General features: G+C 35.6%; 3 protein-coding genes across 3 annotated transcripts; 2 read left to right on the forward strand and 1 right to left on the reverse strand.

Annotated features, from left to right (window-relative positions):
* Positions 3,405-10,156, forward strand: LOC105158782 (protein ABCI7, chloroplastic). The gene is made up of 4 exons (XM_020696204.1): positions 3,405-4,542; positions 8,606-8,865; positions 9,102-9,413; positions 9,938-10,156. The coding sequence occupies exons 1-4, from the start codon at positions 3,658-3,660 to the stop codon at positions 9,948-9,950; spliced, it is 1,470 nt and encodes a 489-aa protein (XP_020551863.1). The 5' UTR covers positions 3,405-3,657; the 3' UTR covers positions 9,951-10,156.
* Positions 10,824-13,208, forward strand: LOC105157531 (pentatricopeptide repeat-containing protein At5g46580, chloroplastic). Its single transcript, XM_011073941.2, has one exon. The coding sequence runs from the start codon at positions 10,904-10,906 to the stop codon at positions 13,085-13,087; it is 2,184 nt and encodes a 727-aa protein (XP_011072243.1). The 5' UTR covers positions 10,824-10,903; the 3' UTR covers positions 13,088-13,208.
* Positions 13,518-16,549, reverse strand: LOC105157539 (bifunctional UDP-glucose 4-epimerase and UDP-xylose 4-epimerase 1-like). The gene is made up of 9 exons (XM_011073951.2): positions 16,165-16,549; positions 15,981-16,030; positions 15,453-15,588; positions 14,936-15,037; positions 14,589-14,816; positions 14,261-14,342; positions 14,094-14,176; positions 13,895-13,986; positions 13,518-13,755 (listed from the first exon to the last, which is right to left on the reverse strand). Exons 1-9 carry the CDS (start codon positions 16,354-16,356, stop codon positions 13,671-13,673), a joined length of 1,050 nt encoding a protein of 349 aa, XP_011072253.1. The 5' UTR covers positions 16,357-16,549; the 3' UTR covers positions 13,518-13,670.

Consider the following 17,279-nt stretch of genomic DNA (forward strand, 5'->3'; position numbering starts at 1 on the left):
GTGATTGACTAAAAAAGATGATGTGGTGAAAACATTGCCTGAAGTTAGGGGACTAAAACGAGAATGGGCTGAAGTTAGGGGACCGAAATTGCCTTTAAGCCTTTTATTTTCAGCCAATCACAATGCAAGCCCCAATTTAAAAAAGTTACATGCTTGGCTTGTGACTTTTTCCGGCGAGTGACTCAACTTTCTGACCAAATTTGTACCAAAATTAAGATTTTTTCAGTTTTACGGGACCAAAATGGAACCCTAGTAACTAAGGGGACTAAAATGAGAATGACCTAAAATTAGGGGTGGAAAATTGCCTTTAATCCTTTGATAAATAATATTTCACTTTTTAAAATATATTATAAATAAGAATAAAATACATAAATTAATACATTTCTTTAAAAAAGAAAGAAAGAAAAAAAGAAAGGCATAAAAGAAAATTAATTTATCAATTAATGTAAAATTTGAAAAGTTGAATAAATTATTAAAAATATTTTTTACTTCACAAAAAATTGATACAATAATCCGCTCTTTATAAGTGCGGATGTTCTTTTCCTTTTATATTAGTATAGATAAGTCGTGTCGTAGTCACATAAAGATTAAAGCACATTTTTAGCTACATAATTGATATTTTTAATCTTATACCGGCGATTAATTTTCATTCGATTTTTTTTTTTTTTATATTTATGGAATTTATACTAATATTAAAAATTCGAAAGGTCATCTACCCTCACAATCGACGGTTAATAATACCGCTACACTAATATCTAAATATGATAATTATTTTAATACCACTATATTAATTCTTTGTTGAATCAACAATACCTTACACTGGTTATTTGTTTATCATTTTTCTTCTTGAAATGTGATTTGTTATTTTGTATATTTTATTTTATTTGTAATATATTTTAAAATATAAAAAATTATTTATTATATGCATGAAAAAAGTATAGTCCGTTAAGTATGCCTAATTTTAATTTTAGTCCGATAACTATGTCCATTTTTCTTTAGGTCCAGTAACTTATGAAATTGCTTACTTTTAGTCCTCTGATAGATTTACGGACAATTTTACCCCTATGAGTGCATATGGACTAAAACTGCCTTTCAAAAGTTGCATAGGGGTAAAATTGTCCGAAAATCTGCCAGAGGACTAAAAGTAAGAAATTTTATAAGTTACTGGACCTAAATAAAAATGAACATAGTTATCGGATTAAAATTAAAATTAGACATACTTAACGAATTAAAATAATACTTTTCCCTTATATGCACACAAGATAGTTGGTCGAATCATTCACATAAGATACATACATACATGGTATATATATATATATATATATATATATATATAATGTATGTATCTTATGTGAATGATTCGACCAACTATCTTGTGTGCATATAAGGGAAAAGTATTATTTTAATTCGTTAAGTATGTCTAATTTTAATTTTAATCCGATAACTATGTTCATTTTTATTTAGGTCCAGTAACTTATAAAATTTCTTACTTTTAGTCCTCTGGCAGATTTTCGGACAATTTTACCCCTATGCAACTTTTGAAAGGCAGTTTTAGTCCATATGCACTCATAGGGGTAAAATTGTCCGTAAATCTATCAGAGGACTAAAAGTAAGCAATTTCATAAGTTACTGGACCTAAAGAAAAATGGACATAGTTATCGGACTAAAATTAAAATTAGGCATACTTAACGGACTAAAATAATACTTTTCTCGTGCATATAATAAATAATTTTTTATATTTTAAAATATATTACAAATAAAATAAAATATACAAAATAACAAATCACATTTCAAGAAGAAAAATGATAAACAAATAACCAGTGTAAGGTATTGTTGATTCAACAAAGAATTAATATAGTGGTATTAAAATAATTATCATATTTAGATATTAGTGTAGCGGTATTATTAACCGTCGATTGTGAGGGTAGATGACCTTTCGAATTTTTAATATTAGTATAAATTCCATAAATATAAAAAAAAAAAAAATCGAATGCACATTAATCGCCGGTATAAGATTAAAAATATCAATTATGTAGCTAAAAATGTGCTTTAATCTTTATGAAAGCTGACTACGACTTATCTATACTAATATAAAAGGAAAAGAACATCCGCACTTATAAAGAGCGGTTAAAAAATAAATAAAATTATAATTTTTAATCTACAAGGGTATTTTGGTCAGTTCATCATAAAAAATTGATGGAAACCTAATAGAGATTAACAAAATGGACTAATTGTTAGACGACCGTTAAAATTAGGGGGGTATTCGTAATTTTTCAAACAATGAAGGGATATTTGTAAATTATGTCAAATCTCAAGGGAGGTCATTGTAATTTACTCTAATATTTACATGATTAGATTTTGATTTAGTCAATAGTATGAATCCTTGCTAGCTCGTGCATTAGTCACAAGCACAATATGTCCTGAATTTTATGTTAAGTCTCGTATACTTAGATCTTAATTTTCGACTAAAGTAAGTTAATTATAGATAATTCTCCTTGAGGAGTCTGTTTTGCCTTGTACGATTCCAGCCTTGTCATATTAGATTGCTACACATGAGTTTGGCTTCCTTAACTATGTTATCGGATTCTAATGTGTTGCCTTGCACGAGTTTGCGGCCAGTTCATCTGATTCGACTACCAATTGAATCTCAGTCCGCATGCTCTACAAATTTTACAGACCAACGTTTGAACAACTTATATGCGTAGTCCGTCTATTATTGTTTAATATGCATCACTTTTTGTTATTCTCTCATGAAAATAATAGATAAGAAAGATCAAAAGCCATCTTCATAATGACAGTCACAAGTGACGTCGAACCGCTTTAGTACTCCATTTATGCATTTTTATGTTTTGGTTTTCATAACGATGCACTGATTATCGTTCGAATCAATACATGTCAAAATTTATCGAATCTTATTCTACGCAGATTCATCTTGATCTTGGTCTTGGTTTTGACATCATTTAAAGATATGCATCAAGATATACAATATTTTACCAATCTAATTTTCGTTAATAAATGCCTATCAATGATCATATGAAGTCAAACTCCACAACATCATCAAATTAATCGATAAAAATGATCAAGAACACAACGAACCAATGAACCCATAGACAAAAAAGGAAGAAGAGCTCGATGCCAATACAAATGACGCATTTGTAACATTATTAAATTTGTGTTTAATAATTGTAATATTATTATTTTTTTCCTCATAAAGTCACGCATTATTATTTTTGTAAATTTTGTATACAGATTGAATTGTTACATGGTATATTACAAAAATATTAAATTTAATATTAGATAATAATTAAATATTTAATTTATTATTTAAAATATGTTTTTCAATTAATAAATATTAATGTAGTTTAATTAAATTTGGAAGTCGTTCAATTAAACCCCCTTTTTCCTACTAAAATTTATCCACCACGGAGTAGCATCCGCTGAAATTTCCTTCACAGACTTGTTCTGCTGCAGTCCAAATTGGTCAGCCTCTCTTGAATTTCCTCTTTAATTCTTTTCATATTCGATGGAATTTATGCTCAAATTATAGCGGGAGGCTAATGCCGGCGGACCTGAACAGTGGGCAGAGTTCCGATCGATAGACCCCATTTTCCCGGCGAGTTTCTTGAATTCAAATCTGATTGAGTAGCCGCCAGTTCAATGTCTTGCTCAACTTTGAACTCTTATCTCCCGAAATTATGGACGCCGCCCAGGTCGCGGAGCCGGCCACCGAGAACCGCTATAACCAAAGTCTTTGCCCAACCCCCCATACTCGCGGTTCTTTCAGACCCACATGTTCTGCGGCTAGCAGAGACTCTGGAAGACTCCATTGCCTCCACCTCCTCCGCTTTTCCTCCGCCGCCTCTCCAGAAGCTTAGGGACATCTCCTCCCAGTCCCTGCTTTCGACGCCGTGGCCTTCGAGGAAGGACGAGCCTTTTAGATTCACAGACACTTCGTTTATCAAGAATTCTGATGTTCAGCCTGTAAACCCCTTATCTACGCAATCTCTGTCTTCTTTGGGCGTTTTGGCGGAGGCCCTTCTTCCCAGTCTTGCTATAATTGATGGCTATTTGGTAGACTCTTTGTCAGAGTTGCCTGAACTGCCGGATGGGGTGTTTGTAGGTGCTCTGTCGAGATTGAATTCGGAGGATATAATGGAAAGGGTGTCTAAATATGTATCCAGTTTTCAGGGGGATTTGTTTTGGTCACTCAATGGTGTGGGTGCTCCTGATGTGATTGTTGTATATGTGCCTGAGGGTTGTAAGGTTGAGAGTCCATTGCATTTGAGATTCTTTTCTTTGAATGGGACTGATAAGGATTCGAAAACTCTGCCCATTTCTAATCCGAGGGTGTTGGTTTTGGTGGAGAAGGGTGGGGAGATTAGTATAGTTGAGGAGTATAAGGGTGGAGATAGGAATGATGTGTGTTATTGGACGAATTCAGTTATGGAAATTGTGCTCGGGGATGGCGCAAAGGTCAGCCATTCTTACATTCAAGAACAGTCCTTTGGTGCTGCACATGTTAAGTGGACTTCAGTTTGCCAGGTTGGTTCTAGCTCTCAACCTACTTTTCGAGGCCTTATGCTAGTCAATTGCTAAGTTTCTGTCTGTGCTGTTAGTTTTTGTGATAGATCTTTGTGTAGCTTTGTGGTTCATGTGTTACTTGTGTGCTTTTGAATGCTGTAGATGCCGATTGTTGTAGTTTTAAGTAGGGGCCATTTCTTGAAGTCTATTATGTGTGGCGGTTGCTTCTATATTAATCTCTACATATCCAAAATCCATGGATTCATTTCACTTGCTTAGTTGGGATCCTACTATAGTTCTGCAAAATGATAGAGGGAACTTATCTGCTATGTAGATATTTGCATGCCTGGTTGAATAGGACGAGGCTTTCTTGGATCTTTTATGGTCTCTAACCATTCAATTCATTTAAACTCAATTTCGGTGTTCATATTGCTGAGAGGTTGAAAACTGAAGATAGGAACAAATGTAAGCATTCTCTCTCTAGCTAGACACTAAGTGGAAATAACATCAGATACCGAATACTACCCTTCAGCTTTAGTGAAGACCCTCAAAACATTTGCAGAAAGAACTGAATCCCCAATTTTCTTGATGGCAAAGGTTTTGCTGAATGCCAACGTCCACCTTCTCACTGAATCCAATTAAATTCCTACTTCTTAGTCCAGTATGGTTACCTCTTAGACTCTAATATTGCACCCACCTTCCTACTTTCTAGTCCCGTACGGCGTCTTTTGGGTTTTTTACTGTGATTTACATCCAAATAGCTTTGACAATCCATGTCTTTTGGTGAGTGGACAAAGAAAAAATGCCTGGCACCAATTGGTAAAAAGTACTTCGTTCTTTAACCCTCTTGAGGAATTTCTCATAGTTAAATGTTCACATGAAGTTGCAAGCGCTCGGTGGGGAAGCACATTCCAGCACTGCATGCTGATGGTATTAGTTATTAATGTGATTACTAAAATTGTATTTGACTACTTAGTTAAGGTATAAATGTTACACTTCTCAATTACTCTTATCCAATATTTGTGTTTCAGGAAAACATGAAATGAAGTTTCTCAATAAAATGATCTTGATTTTTTTAGAATTTAGACTCCATTGTGGTGTACAGGGGTGTCAAGTCATGTTCTCTTTGTTCTTCTTTGTCCTATGGAAGGTAAGTAATAAGTCAGCCTTTTGGGGAACCAGCACTTCCCACTTTCAGAGCCAAAGGTTTCTTGTCTTCCCCATTTATCTGGACCAAAGAGGCTTTCATCACCAAACTTTTCCTTTTCTTGGTGTTCTCTTTTCGACTCTTATAAGAATAAGTCAAGTGTAAGAGATATAGGTATTCCATTGAGTTAGAATACGTTTGTAACTTCTAAACAAGTTCTCTACTAACATATTACGCAGGCAGGTCGAGCATACAATTTCACAGAACCTTTAAATTAAAAGGCTTTGGGGTTACCAGGTCCACATGAAATTTTGATTTACAAACTTAAGAATCTAAATGGAACTAGATGTTAACGGAAGGTTTTTTTAAATACAGCCTCCAATTACTGCCTTTAGTATTGCGTATGAATGGACTAATTTTATGCAGGATTTTGTTATTGCAGTCTTTCAGAACTTTGGATTCGGGGGATCAAATTATTATGAAATTGTGGCATTTTCCCATGTTGAGTATCCTGCTAGTGCACCATTTTCCTCATTAGCCTCAATGTCACATATTCTGGCTGTTCTGTCCAAGTGCTTTGTGTTTTATTAAATTGTGAACTGTGGTTCTCAGACTCCTAAAAACATTACTTGGTAGAATGCTAACAACGATTTTAGATAATAATTTATCAATATTGCAAGAATATTTGCTACAAACATATTTGCTGTCTACTTTCTCTAGTCGAAATTAACATAGTGAAAATCTGTAATTATTGGAAATTTAGAAATTCAAGGCTATATAAAATCTCTGCTTGAGAGTCTCTAGCTTCAGCATCCTTTACTGGTGAACTAATTAATTCCTCATGTTATGTTTGCATCTTGATTTTGGAGTGGAAAGAAAAAGGTCAAGTTTGAAAAATACAGAGCAAATTACTAATTTGAGGTGAAGGACATTTTCCTCTTTGCATCTGCGTTTCCTCACTGAAAGTCCAAGGCCCAGACCATATGGCCTTTTCCACGAGAGTTTATGGACGCTCGGTTTTATCTTCACTTTTAACTCTTAAAAACACATAAATCCAATTAGTCCTCCTTTTTGGTTATATAATAGACATGAATAGGGTTTGAATAGGCATAAAAAGAAAAGAAAACTATTCTGAGCTATATCATAAAAAAAGCATATTTAGTTTTTAACTTACACCTACCTCACTTGTATAAAAGTTCAACTTTTTCCACATACTGAATTGATTAACCACTAATTGCCATGTTACGGTTGATTTTTGAGTTGTTGAATCATGATTTTCCAACAATTAATTTTTTCCAAAATAAAATAATAATTGTATGTAATATAAGCCTTGTGAATTATGATTTCAAAGTTCTTTTTTATGAGACCATGAGTAAAAAGATGACAACAATTTATGGGATATTACACCACCCTCCTCCTAAGTTTGGTGTAATTACACGGAGACTTCTTGTGATTTTGGAAATTACAGTTAGTACCCCTGACTTTTGTTTTCTCCAACAAATAGTTCCATGTATTAGTTAAAATTTACAGAATTTGTTGATATCAACAAATAAATAAATTAAAATTCATATTTACCCTAATTAACACAAATTTTTTTTTTCCAACCAAACTACCCTTATACATCTTCACATGGTATAGTTGTGGAGATACATCTTAACCCACAGTTTGGTCAGAAAAGATTTGTTTTTGACCTAAAATAAGTATGTAAGTCAATCGGGATAAATACGGATTTTCATTCACCTTTTGCCGATATCAGCAAATTCTATAAATTTTACTTATAGATGAATCTGTTGTTAGACGGAAATAAACGTTAGGAGTACTAGGTGTTATTACATTAGCCTCAGGAGGGCAGTGTAATGATCCTTAACTTATTCATAAAAAAATATTTACACACCTCTGTGTTGAGTAATGTTGTGTGGCCTACGAGTACAAGATCAACGAGTTAGCCGATTAATGTTACCAATTGACATAATGTATCATATGTTAATTGTGTGTGCTTACATCTTGTAAGATGTTATCTGTGTTCTCTTACCAGTGTTTTAATACTGCCAAGTCTGGTTTTGCAGGTACACAATTAATCTCTAGACTCATCCCTTCCTTGCTTCTTGGACTCCTTTGTTTTCAGAACATATGTATCTTATTTGGACTCTTTTCTGTTACAAGCCACTTTTAGGAGTCAATTACAACATTTATTTTATGCCATCAAGAATACACCACCATATACATGATTAAAACCGCGTATTTTGGCCGGAAAAGGAAAAAATCAGAGGACGTTTTTCAGATGGTCTAGAGTAGTTTTGATGAATAAAGGATTAGTTTTTGGAGTTTATCCACTTGCATAATTCAGAGAGAATGTTATTAATGTCTGTCATGGTCGAAAATGGTGATACTCCATCTTGTAAGATATTAATCATTTAAGAACATGTTTTATAACATTGTTCACGACCAGATGTTCACAAACCTATCGATACATACACTTTGTTATTAACTGCTGTAAGATTCTTTTGTTGTCCCCATGCATAATTGAGTGTTGCCGTTTTCGTGGACTTCACCTGTTTATCCACTTGCATAATTCAGAGAGAATGTTATTAATGTCTGTCATGGTCGAAAATGGTGATGCTCCATCTTGTAAGATATTAATCATTTAAGAACATGTTTTATAACATTGTTCACGACCAGATGTTCACAAACCTATCGATACATACACTTTGTTATTAACTGCTGTAAGATTCTTTTGTTGTCCCCATGCATAATTGAGTGTTGCCGTTTTCGTGGACTTCACCTGTTTTATGGGTAATATTCGTTATTATGTGGATTGTACAATTACTAGTTGTAATGGTTTTGGACAGTCGCATGTATAGCTCCTCTTTCTTTCTTTTCATTTGCTTTCTTTCTTTTCTCTCTCATTTTGGTTTTGACACTTTGGCTAATTTGCAGGAATGTACAAGCATCTATGAGCTCACTGAAGTAAGCACCGGTGGAAAATTGAGCAGGCACAATGTCCACGTGCAGCAAGTCGGCCCAGATACTGTAACGGAGTTATCCACATTTCATTTAGCAATCGGTGATCAGTTACAAGACTTGCATAGTAAACTGGTCTTGGACCATCCTCGGGGGTTCTCTCGGCAACTTCACAAGTGTATTGTAGCACATTCGCTAGGGCAGGCTGTTTTTGACGGGAACGTTCAAGTCAACAGGTAATTTATATTTAATGTTTTAACAAACACATAATTTTGACTAAATTAATACAAAATTATCATTATTGCTTTATAAGTTCCATAATTTTATTTTATTATGAGCATGTTTTAAGATCTTTTGAGTAAGTTTCAACGGACGTTTAATGTTGTCTAACATCTATGGAAAAGGAAAAGAAATTCTAGATGATTTCTACTATTGCCGTACCATATCTTTTAAACTGTAACTGGGTACACAGAGAAGCTCAGCAGACAGACGCAGGACAACTTACAAGGAGCCTCCTTTTGGAGCCTCGAGCAACTGTCAATGTGAAACCTAATCTCCAAATTATTGCCGATGATGTCAAATGCTCCCATGGGGCTGCAATTAGTGATTTGGAAGAGAACCAGCTCTTCTACTTCCGGGCTCGTGGGATCGACATAGAAGCTGCAAGAAAAGCTCTCATTTTTTCGTTCGCGGCCGAGGTGGTAGAACGCTTCCCTGACTCTGCCGTCCGAAAGAGAGTTGAGAGCCTTATAAGAAGGTTGCTTGATCCTTCACTTCCTTCAAGGTAAGGATTCTATAAAAATTCTGATGTATATTGCAAATTAAGAGGGTGTTTGGTCGAACTTATTACGGATAATCACATTTACACCCCGACCTGCTAATATCTTTTAGAAAATTACACATTCACTCACAAGAAACATTAACATCATTTACACGCTTTTTGAGAAATTACACATAGACCTTAGAAAAACGTCAACATCATTGTACAAACTACTCTTGCTTTTGGCTGCCAGTGGTTTCTGTAAAGTGCGGAAAATATAGGGATGATTTGTATAAATAGACCATAGATTAAGGGGTGTAAATGTAATAAGTTATTAATTTGAAGGAGTTTGTTAATATCTTCAAAATAAATTGGAACTTCGAATTTAGGAGTTTATAAATTTTTTTTTTTTAAAATGCTTACCAGACATTTTATAAGCTCTTAGATATGGTATAAGTTCATCCAAACACTCTCATTGGTAACTGTCTCTTTAAGAGTCTGATTTCCACTTGTTTTCAGGCCATAAACGTTTAATGATTTATTTTCAGGGAAAAAGAGTGAGCAAGAGATTCTTCTCAAAGTTGCAGCTCTGAATGAACTTCAAAATTCAGACTCTGTTTGGTTGAGCAATTGTTTACAGAATGATTATCACTATTTTTTGTAGCTGAAAAGAAGTGTCGCCAAATGTGGCTAAGTTGACTATTTCAAATTCCACGACTTTTATAATTAATTTATTAGCTATAAAATGATGGGTTATTCCATATTTATGTGTCTGAGCCATGAAAATTATTTAATTATTGCAATAAAAAAATAAGTAATTAATTACTAAAGTGGTTGGGAAATGTAAAGGAGGATGTTAAATATTTAAAAAAAATAAGTAATTGTTTATCTATCTATACTTATATATTATGGGAGGCTATCTCTTTTCTGTCTCTCTTTTTTATATTTAATTTATTATTTTTAATTTTTCATCTCACTCTACACTTCCCCATTATATTACAATAATTATTTCTTTTTCTTGTTTTTATAATTTTTATTCAAAATATTAACTTATTATTCATATATACTTTATTAGATAATAAAATTTTATAAATATTGTATACGAGTTGCACATAGATTGTGCTATAAATTATTAGTTTTAATTATAAATGAATTACCAAGTGTTTTCATTTACAGTTTAAGTTATTATAATGGGTAATTTTGAAATTTATCATAATTATAAATATTATTTTATTGTTTAAAATATTATAAATGTGCTTTTAAAATTAAAATTTATTTTACCCTGATAATTTATTATGTTAATTTTTAAAAATATATAACTTTTTAAATAATAAATAATAAATTTCATAAAATTACCTTATAATTTACTTCAAAATATTTCATTATTAAAAAAAAAATAAAAAAAAAAACAACAAGACACACATACACGCAGAGGTCTTGTTGGAAGAAGATAAGGTTGTAGGAAAAATATCGCATCGCGTGCAACAAATCCATGTAGCATAGAATGGATATTTATGCCATTCAAATTTCCCAAACCCCTCCTCTCTTCTTCCACTCCATTTTCCATGGCAACTAATCTTTCTACAGCTTTAGCTTCATATCACCATTCCACAGACGCCAACCGCCGCCGCATCACCGCCCCACTTCCACTCCCCACCAAGAAGAGATTCGGCGTTTCTTGCAATGTATCCAAGAGGGCGCCTTCTCCGCCTTCCGCCGTCGCCGAAGAGCAAAAGGGCCCATCTTTAGCTGACCAGCTTAAACCCTTGTCCACTACCATTCTTGCAGACCAACCCAGTGAAACCCATCTCTTGTCCAAGCCAAAATCCACATGGGTTAACCCCACTAAGCCAAAACCCTCTGTGCTTTCTCTCCAGCGCCACAAGCGCTCCTCTTCTTATTCATACAGCCCCCAGATCAAAGACCTCAGACAATTCGCCAAGAAACTCAGTGAATGTGAGGAATCTGATTTCTTGGGTGTTCTTGAGGGAATCCCTCATCCACCCACCAGGGAGAATGCGCTTTTGGTGCTCAACAGCTTGAGGCCATGGCAGAAGTCTCTTCTTTTTTTCAATTGGGTTAAGGCCCAGAATGTGTTTCCAATGGAAACCATCTTTTACAATGTCACTATGAAGTCTTTGAGGTTTGGGAGGCAGTTTCAGCATATAGAGGACCTTGCTTTTGAAATGATTGAGAAGGGAATTGAGCTTGATAACATTACTTATTCCACTATTATTACATGTGCCAAAAGGTGTAATCTTTTCGACAAGGCAGTGGAGTGGTTTGAGAGGATGTACAAAACTGGGCTGATGCCTGATGAGGTTACTTATTCTGCTGTTTTGGACGTGTATGCCAAGTTGGGTAAGGTGGAGGAGGTGATGAGTTTGTATGAGAGAGGCAGGGCAAGTGGCTGGAAGCCTGATCCCATTGCTTTCGCTGTGTTGGCGAAGATGTTTGGTGAGGCGGGGGATTATGATGGTATTAGGTATGTTTTGCAAGAAATGAAGTCTCTCGGTCTGCAGCCGAATTTAGTTGTCTACAACACATTGTTAGAGGCAATGGGTAAGGCTGGGAAGCCTGGATTGGCTAGGAGTTTATTTGAGGAGATGGTTGATTCTGGGATTGCACCTAATGAAAAGACGTTGACGGCATTGATCAAGATCTATGGAAGGGCTAGGTGGGCTAGGGATGCTTTGGAGCTTTGGGAACGGATGAGGTTAAATGGGTGGCCAGTGGATTTCATCTTGTACAATACATTGTTGAGCATGTGTGCTGATATTGGGTTGATTGAAGAGGCAGAGAAACTGTTTGAGGACATGAAGGGATCAGAAAAATGCAAACCAGATAGTTGGAGCTACACTGCGATGCTTAATATATATGGAAGTGGGGGAAATGTTGACAAGGCCATGGATTTGTTTAAGGAAATGTCTGAGGCGGGTGTAAAGCTTAATGTCATGGGATGCACTTGTTTAGTTCAGTGTTTGGGGCGAGCAAAAAGAATCGATGATTTGGTGAGGGTGTTTGAGACATCTGTAGAGGCTGGAGTAAAGCCAGATGATAGGTTGTGTGGGTGCTTGCTCTCAGTTGTATCTTATTGCGAAGGTGAAGATGCTGCTAAGGTCCTGGCTTGCTTAGAACAAGCAAACCCGAAACTGGTTGCATTTGTCAAGCTGTTGGCTGCAAACAACAGCACTAACTTTGACATGGTGAAAGAAGAGTTCAAGGGCATACTAAGCAACACAGCCATTGAGGCCAGGAGACCCTTCTGCAACTGTTTGATTGACATATGCCGAAATAGGAATTGCCATGAGAGAGCTCATGAGCTCCTCTACTTGGGAACTATATATGGATTATATCCAGGTTTGCATACCAAGACTGAAGAAGAGTGGAGATTAAACGTCCGGTCACTCTCAGTCGGTGCAGCTCACACTGCATTTGAAGAATGGATGGGAACTCTAGCTAAAATCATCCAGCGCCAGGAAACTTTGCCTCCATTATTTTCTGCCAACACCGGAGCTGGAACTCATAAGTTCTCTCAAGGTTTAGGGAGTGCCTTTGCTTCCCATGTGGAGAAGCTTGCAGCCCCTTTTAGAGAAAGTGAGGAGAAAGCTGGTTTCTTTATTGCAACTCGAGAAGATTTACAGTCATGGTTGCAAGCTAAGGCTTCTTCGGCTGTGACCGCAGCATGTACAAACTAAACTGTAATAACGACGTTGCAATGTTCGAGTCGAAACATTTTATACCTATAATTGTAGCTTGAGATTTTCACTTGATTATACTTTACAACTGCTCTAATCTGTTTGTTAAAAGGGCAACTTATGTTTGGAAGTAATTCAAGATTATACTGCTTAGATGTAAGACTTCTCCGGATCCCCTGTGAACAGTTCTATAAGTTGCAAGTGAGGAAGGCAGGCATCACTTCCGAATAAATCCTATCTAATCATCTTACTGGCGCAATGCGTACCCATCTATGGATAATGTTTAAGAGCTAATGCACCGTAATCTACTGACTAATCTTGAAGCCACTCTGGATTTGAGTAATAACTCAGACTCATTATACACATCCGGCTGGCGGAACGGGATGCTTTGGAAGAAGAGTCGCTGTCTTGAAGCTCAGAACTTGCAAACTGAGGCTTGAAAACTGCAAATTATCCTTGGTTGATTTATTGAAGAAGTTTTAAATTAACACATACAACATCCAAAGTACAAATCCAAGTACATGTCGAAAGACCTATCCAAGAAATAAGCAGTGAAATCGGGAAACTGCTTCAGAAGTTTATGTTAAGGCTTGGACGTATACCCCCATGGATTCTGGCTTGCCCACTTCCATTGGTCTCTGCACATTTCGTTAATCCCATACTTCGCCCTGAAAACATGTCGGAAAACTATCCTTTACTATTTCAAATCAGAAACAGCCAATAGAAATCAGACAGTAAAGCATCAATTTATACGACGCATTCAAAGACTAAAATGCCGAATCTGGTAATAAAGACTAAGATACTTACTTCCAACCAAGCTCTTTCTGAGCTTTCTCTGTTGAGGCATACACAGCCGTTGCATCTCCAGGCCTTCTTGGACACAGTTTAACAGGGATTTTCTGTAAGATAGGACACAAGTATTAATAGAACACAACTCATTTTGTGGTATGTTGAAAAGTTTAAGTTTTTTGCTTGAGATGGCTGTAGAGGGAAGAAAGAGAGTCACCTTGCCCGATACCTTCTCGAAAGCAGCTACCATTTCGAGGACCGACGTGCCATGACCTGTCCCCAAGTTGTAGGCGACACAACCTTAAACAAATGTAGGTCAGATACTCGGTACAATGCAGAAAATTATCATGAATCATAAGGCATCAAATAAAATAATGAACTCACCTATGTCTTTGCATTCAAGAAGCTTCTGCAGTGCAACTACATGACCGTCCGCCAAATCCATGACATGGATGTAGTCTCGGATCTGTTAAACAAATAAATCATTAAGCATATTAAACTGTGAATTGTAATATGGTTCACAATGATGCATCCACAGTAGTTGTTTTTGGGATCAAAGACTCGTATTTAAAAGAAGAAAATAATTTACATTATATAATCATATAATTTCACAACCAGAGGAGAAAAATTTTAAAGTTTCAAAGGTCTGAATCAATTTACTCTCCTTATAAAGGCAAAATTGATCCAGCGTGACATCGAATTAGCCACATACCGCACTGCCATCATGTGTGGGATAATCATGACCATATACATTTAACTCTGGGAGTCTACCGACAGCCACTTGAGTTATGTAAGGCATAAGATTGTTCGGGATCCCTTTTGGATCTTCTCCAAGCTTGCCACTCTCGTGGGCGCCGACGGGATTGAAGTACCGGAGCAAAATAATTCTCCATTCTGGGTCAGAGGTCTGGATATCTTGAGCAATTTGTTCAAGGAAGAGCTAATTACATACGAAGAAAATGTTACCAACTGTACTGGACTCAAAAGGCATTTCTATATAGACGAAATATCAAACATTATAACCGTAAAACTATCTGAAGTACATAGTATGTTGCGGACCTTTGTGCGGCCATAAGGATTCATAGCCTTCAGTTCAAAGTCCTCAACACAAGGAATTTTATTGGGTTGGCCATACACCGTCGCTGATGAGGAGAAAACCAACTACAGGAGAGCAATGTATTACTTATCTCAACATTGGAGTGAATAAACGAACGTTTTACGTAGCCAAAAAACTCATGTCATAAGAGAAATGTTTCAGGAAGTTAATCAGCCTCTGAGGTATTATCCCCCCACAGAAGATGAGAAGACCAATTATCTGAACAATCATTTGGACATAATTTACAAAATAATTGTTCTCGCCTTTACAATATATAAGTTCACGAGTTAACCACATAATAAAGAAAAAACAAACAAGAACATTATAAGCTAACATTTGATGAGACATCCTTTCTTTCTACTTTCTATATCCTTGGATGATGGATTCTTTCTTGCACATCTTTTCATTCATTTTCAGTCGTTTGCTCGAATGATGCACTAAACAATTAGCAGTACAAACATTCAAGAAAAAAACACACACCTTCTTACAGTTATATTTCGCCATTATTCTGTACAAGTTAATTGATCCAACCAAATTGTTGTCGAAATATCGCATGGGATGAGCAACACTTTCAGCAACAGCTTTAAGCCCGGCAAAATGGATCACTACAGCAAATCTATAAAGTATCTCAAGAAAATAAGTTCTTATATGTCAAATTCAATAACCACGTCAGAGACATAACAATCAAAGAAAACAGAACTAATATTAACCAGATCATAGTTTGCCTGAGTATGCAGATACATCATTCCCAAATTGGGAAAAATGAAAACACCTCTTCTGATGTCCGCAAACGGGCACATTACCCCTTATAAAAACACAAATACCATTTCCCTCTCTGTATTTTTTAAAATACAACAATTTACCTCCTATAATTTTTAAAATAAAGCAATTTACCTCTTTTTATATGGAGGTAAATTAATTCATTTTAAAAAAAGTATACCGGACATAACTTGCTCATTTTCTATATCACACCCAAATTGAATTGAAATATAAAATTATATAACATACTTGTTATGAGAAAATAATTTCTCCAAATCCTCCACTTTTCTGATGTCCCCCTGCAACCAAGGAAAAGATTCAGAAACCAAACGCTATTCAAGATTTCCCACTAAACTACTCATCGCAATGCAAGACTCACGAAAAAGACTAATTCTTGAAAATCAATCAGTCGAACAAGTGGTGTTCTATATACCAGATGGAAATCAAGATTCTCGGACAGTTGGGGGCCAACCAACTCTCTCACCCGGTGAACCGCTTCCTCGACAGCATTGTCAAGGTTGTCTATGATGGAAACCTTAAACCCCTGCTTCAACAGTTGCACCACCGTGTGCGTGCCTATGAACCCGGCGCCCCCCGTCACCAGAACCCTCTCTGTCGTGTCCATCCCTGTCCTCCGATCACCACCAAGGACCCGATTACCAACGTCGTGCTTGGAGTATATATTTCCTCGGAAGGGTTTATATATATATACATAATTGCGAGAAATTTGTGGGCGTGGGTGGTGAGTCAGTGTCAGTAGATGAGGAGAGAGAGTGAGAGGGATGTGTAAGACAGAGTGAGCAAATCAAGGAATCCATTTCGATCGGGTGTAGATGAGCAGGAAATCAAGAATTGGACGGAAGGTAGAAGGATTTTGTAATTTTTAAAGTTACTTTTGGATTATGGGTTGGCGGCGGGGTGTAAGAACAAGCCAACTAGGAAAGTGATGTACGCAAGCATGGGATGAGACGATGATGACCATCGTCGTTGGGAATTGAACTCTTTTGTCTTTCTAATAAATCAATTAATCATTAGTATTAAAAATTTTATATCCAACAATTATTGATAATTATTATATTTAGATACTAATCATTCAGATAATTATATTTAATGTGTTTAAACCCATAATCTTTTAATTATACGAACTCGACTGTATTGAATACAGGGATAATTACATTTTCTTTACTGAGATTTGGTGTAATTACATGTAAACACTCTATAATTTAAAAAATTATATGTAGTACTTCTGAGGTGTGTTTCTGTTTAACAAATAGGTTTCTCTTTTAATCAAAAGTCATCAAAAAATAATAATAAAAAATCTATATTTACTTTTGATTGACTTATTACTGATTTGTAGTAGGTCAAATAATTTTTTTATGATTAAATTATCCTCATACGCTCCATATGTTAATGCATATGAGGAGGTAAACCATTATATGGGTAGTTTAGTCCAAAAAAAATATTTGACATGCAATATTTTGAGGTATTAGATGTAATTTTTCAAACCACAGGGGCTTTATGTGTAATTACACCAAACTTTAGGGAAAG

Source organism: Sesamum indicum, linkage group LG1 (assembly GCF_000512975.1).
Source record: "Sesamum indicum cultivar Zhongzhi No. 13 linkage group LG1, S_indicum_v1.0, whole genome shotgun sequence".
NCBI lineage: Eukaryota > Viridiplantae > Streptophyta > Magnoliopsida > Lamiales > Pedaliaceae > Sesamum > Sesamum indicum.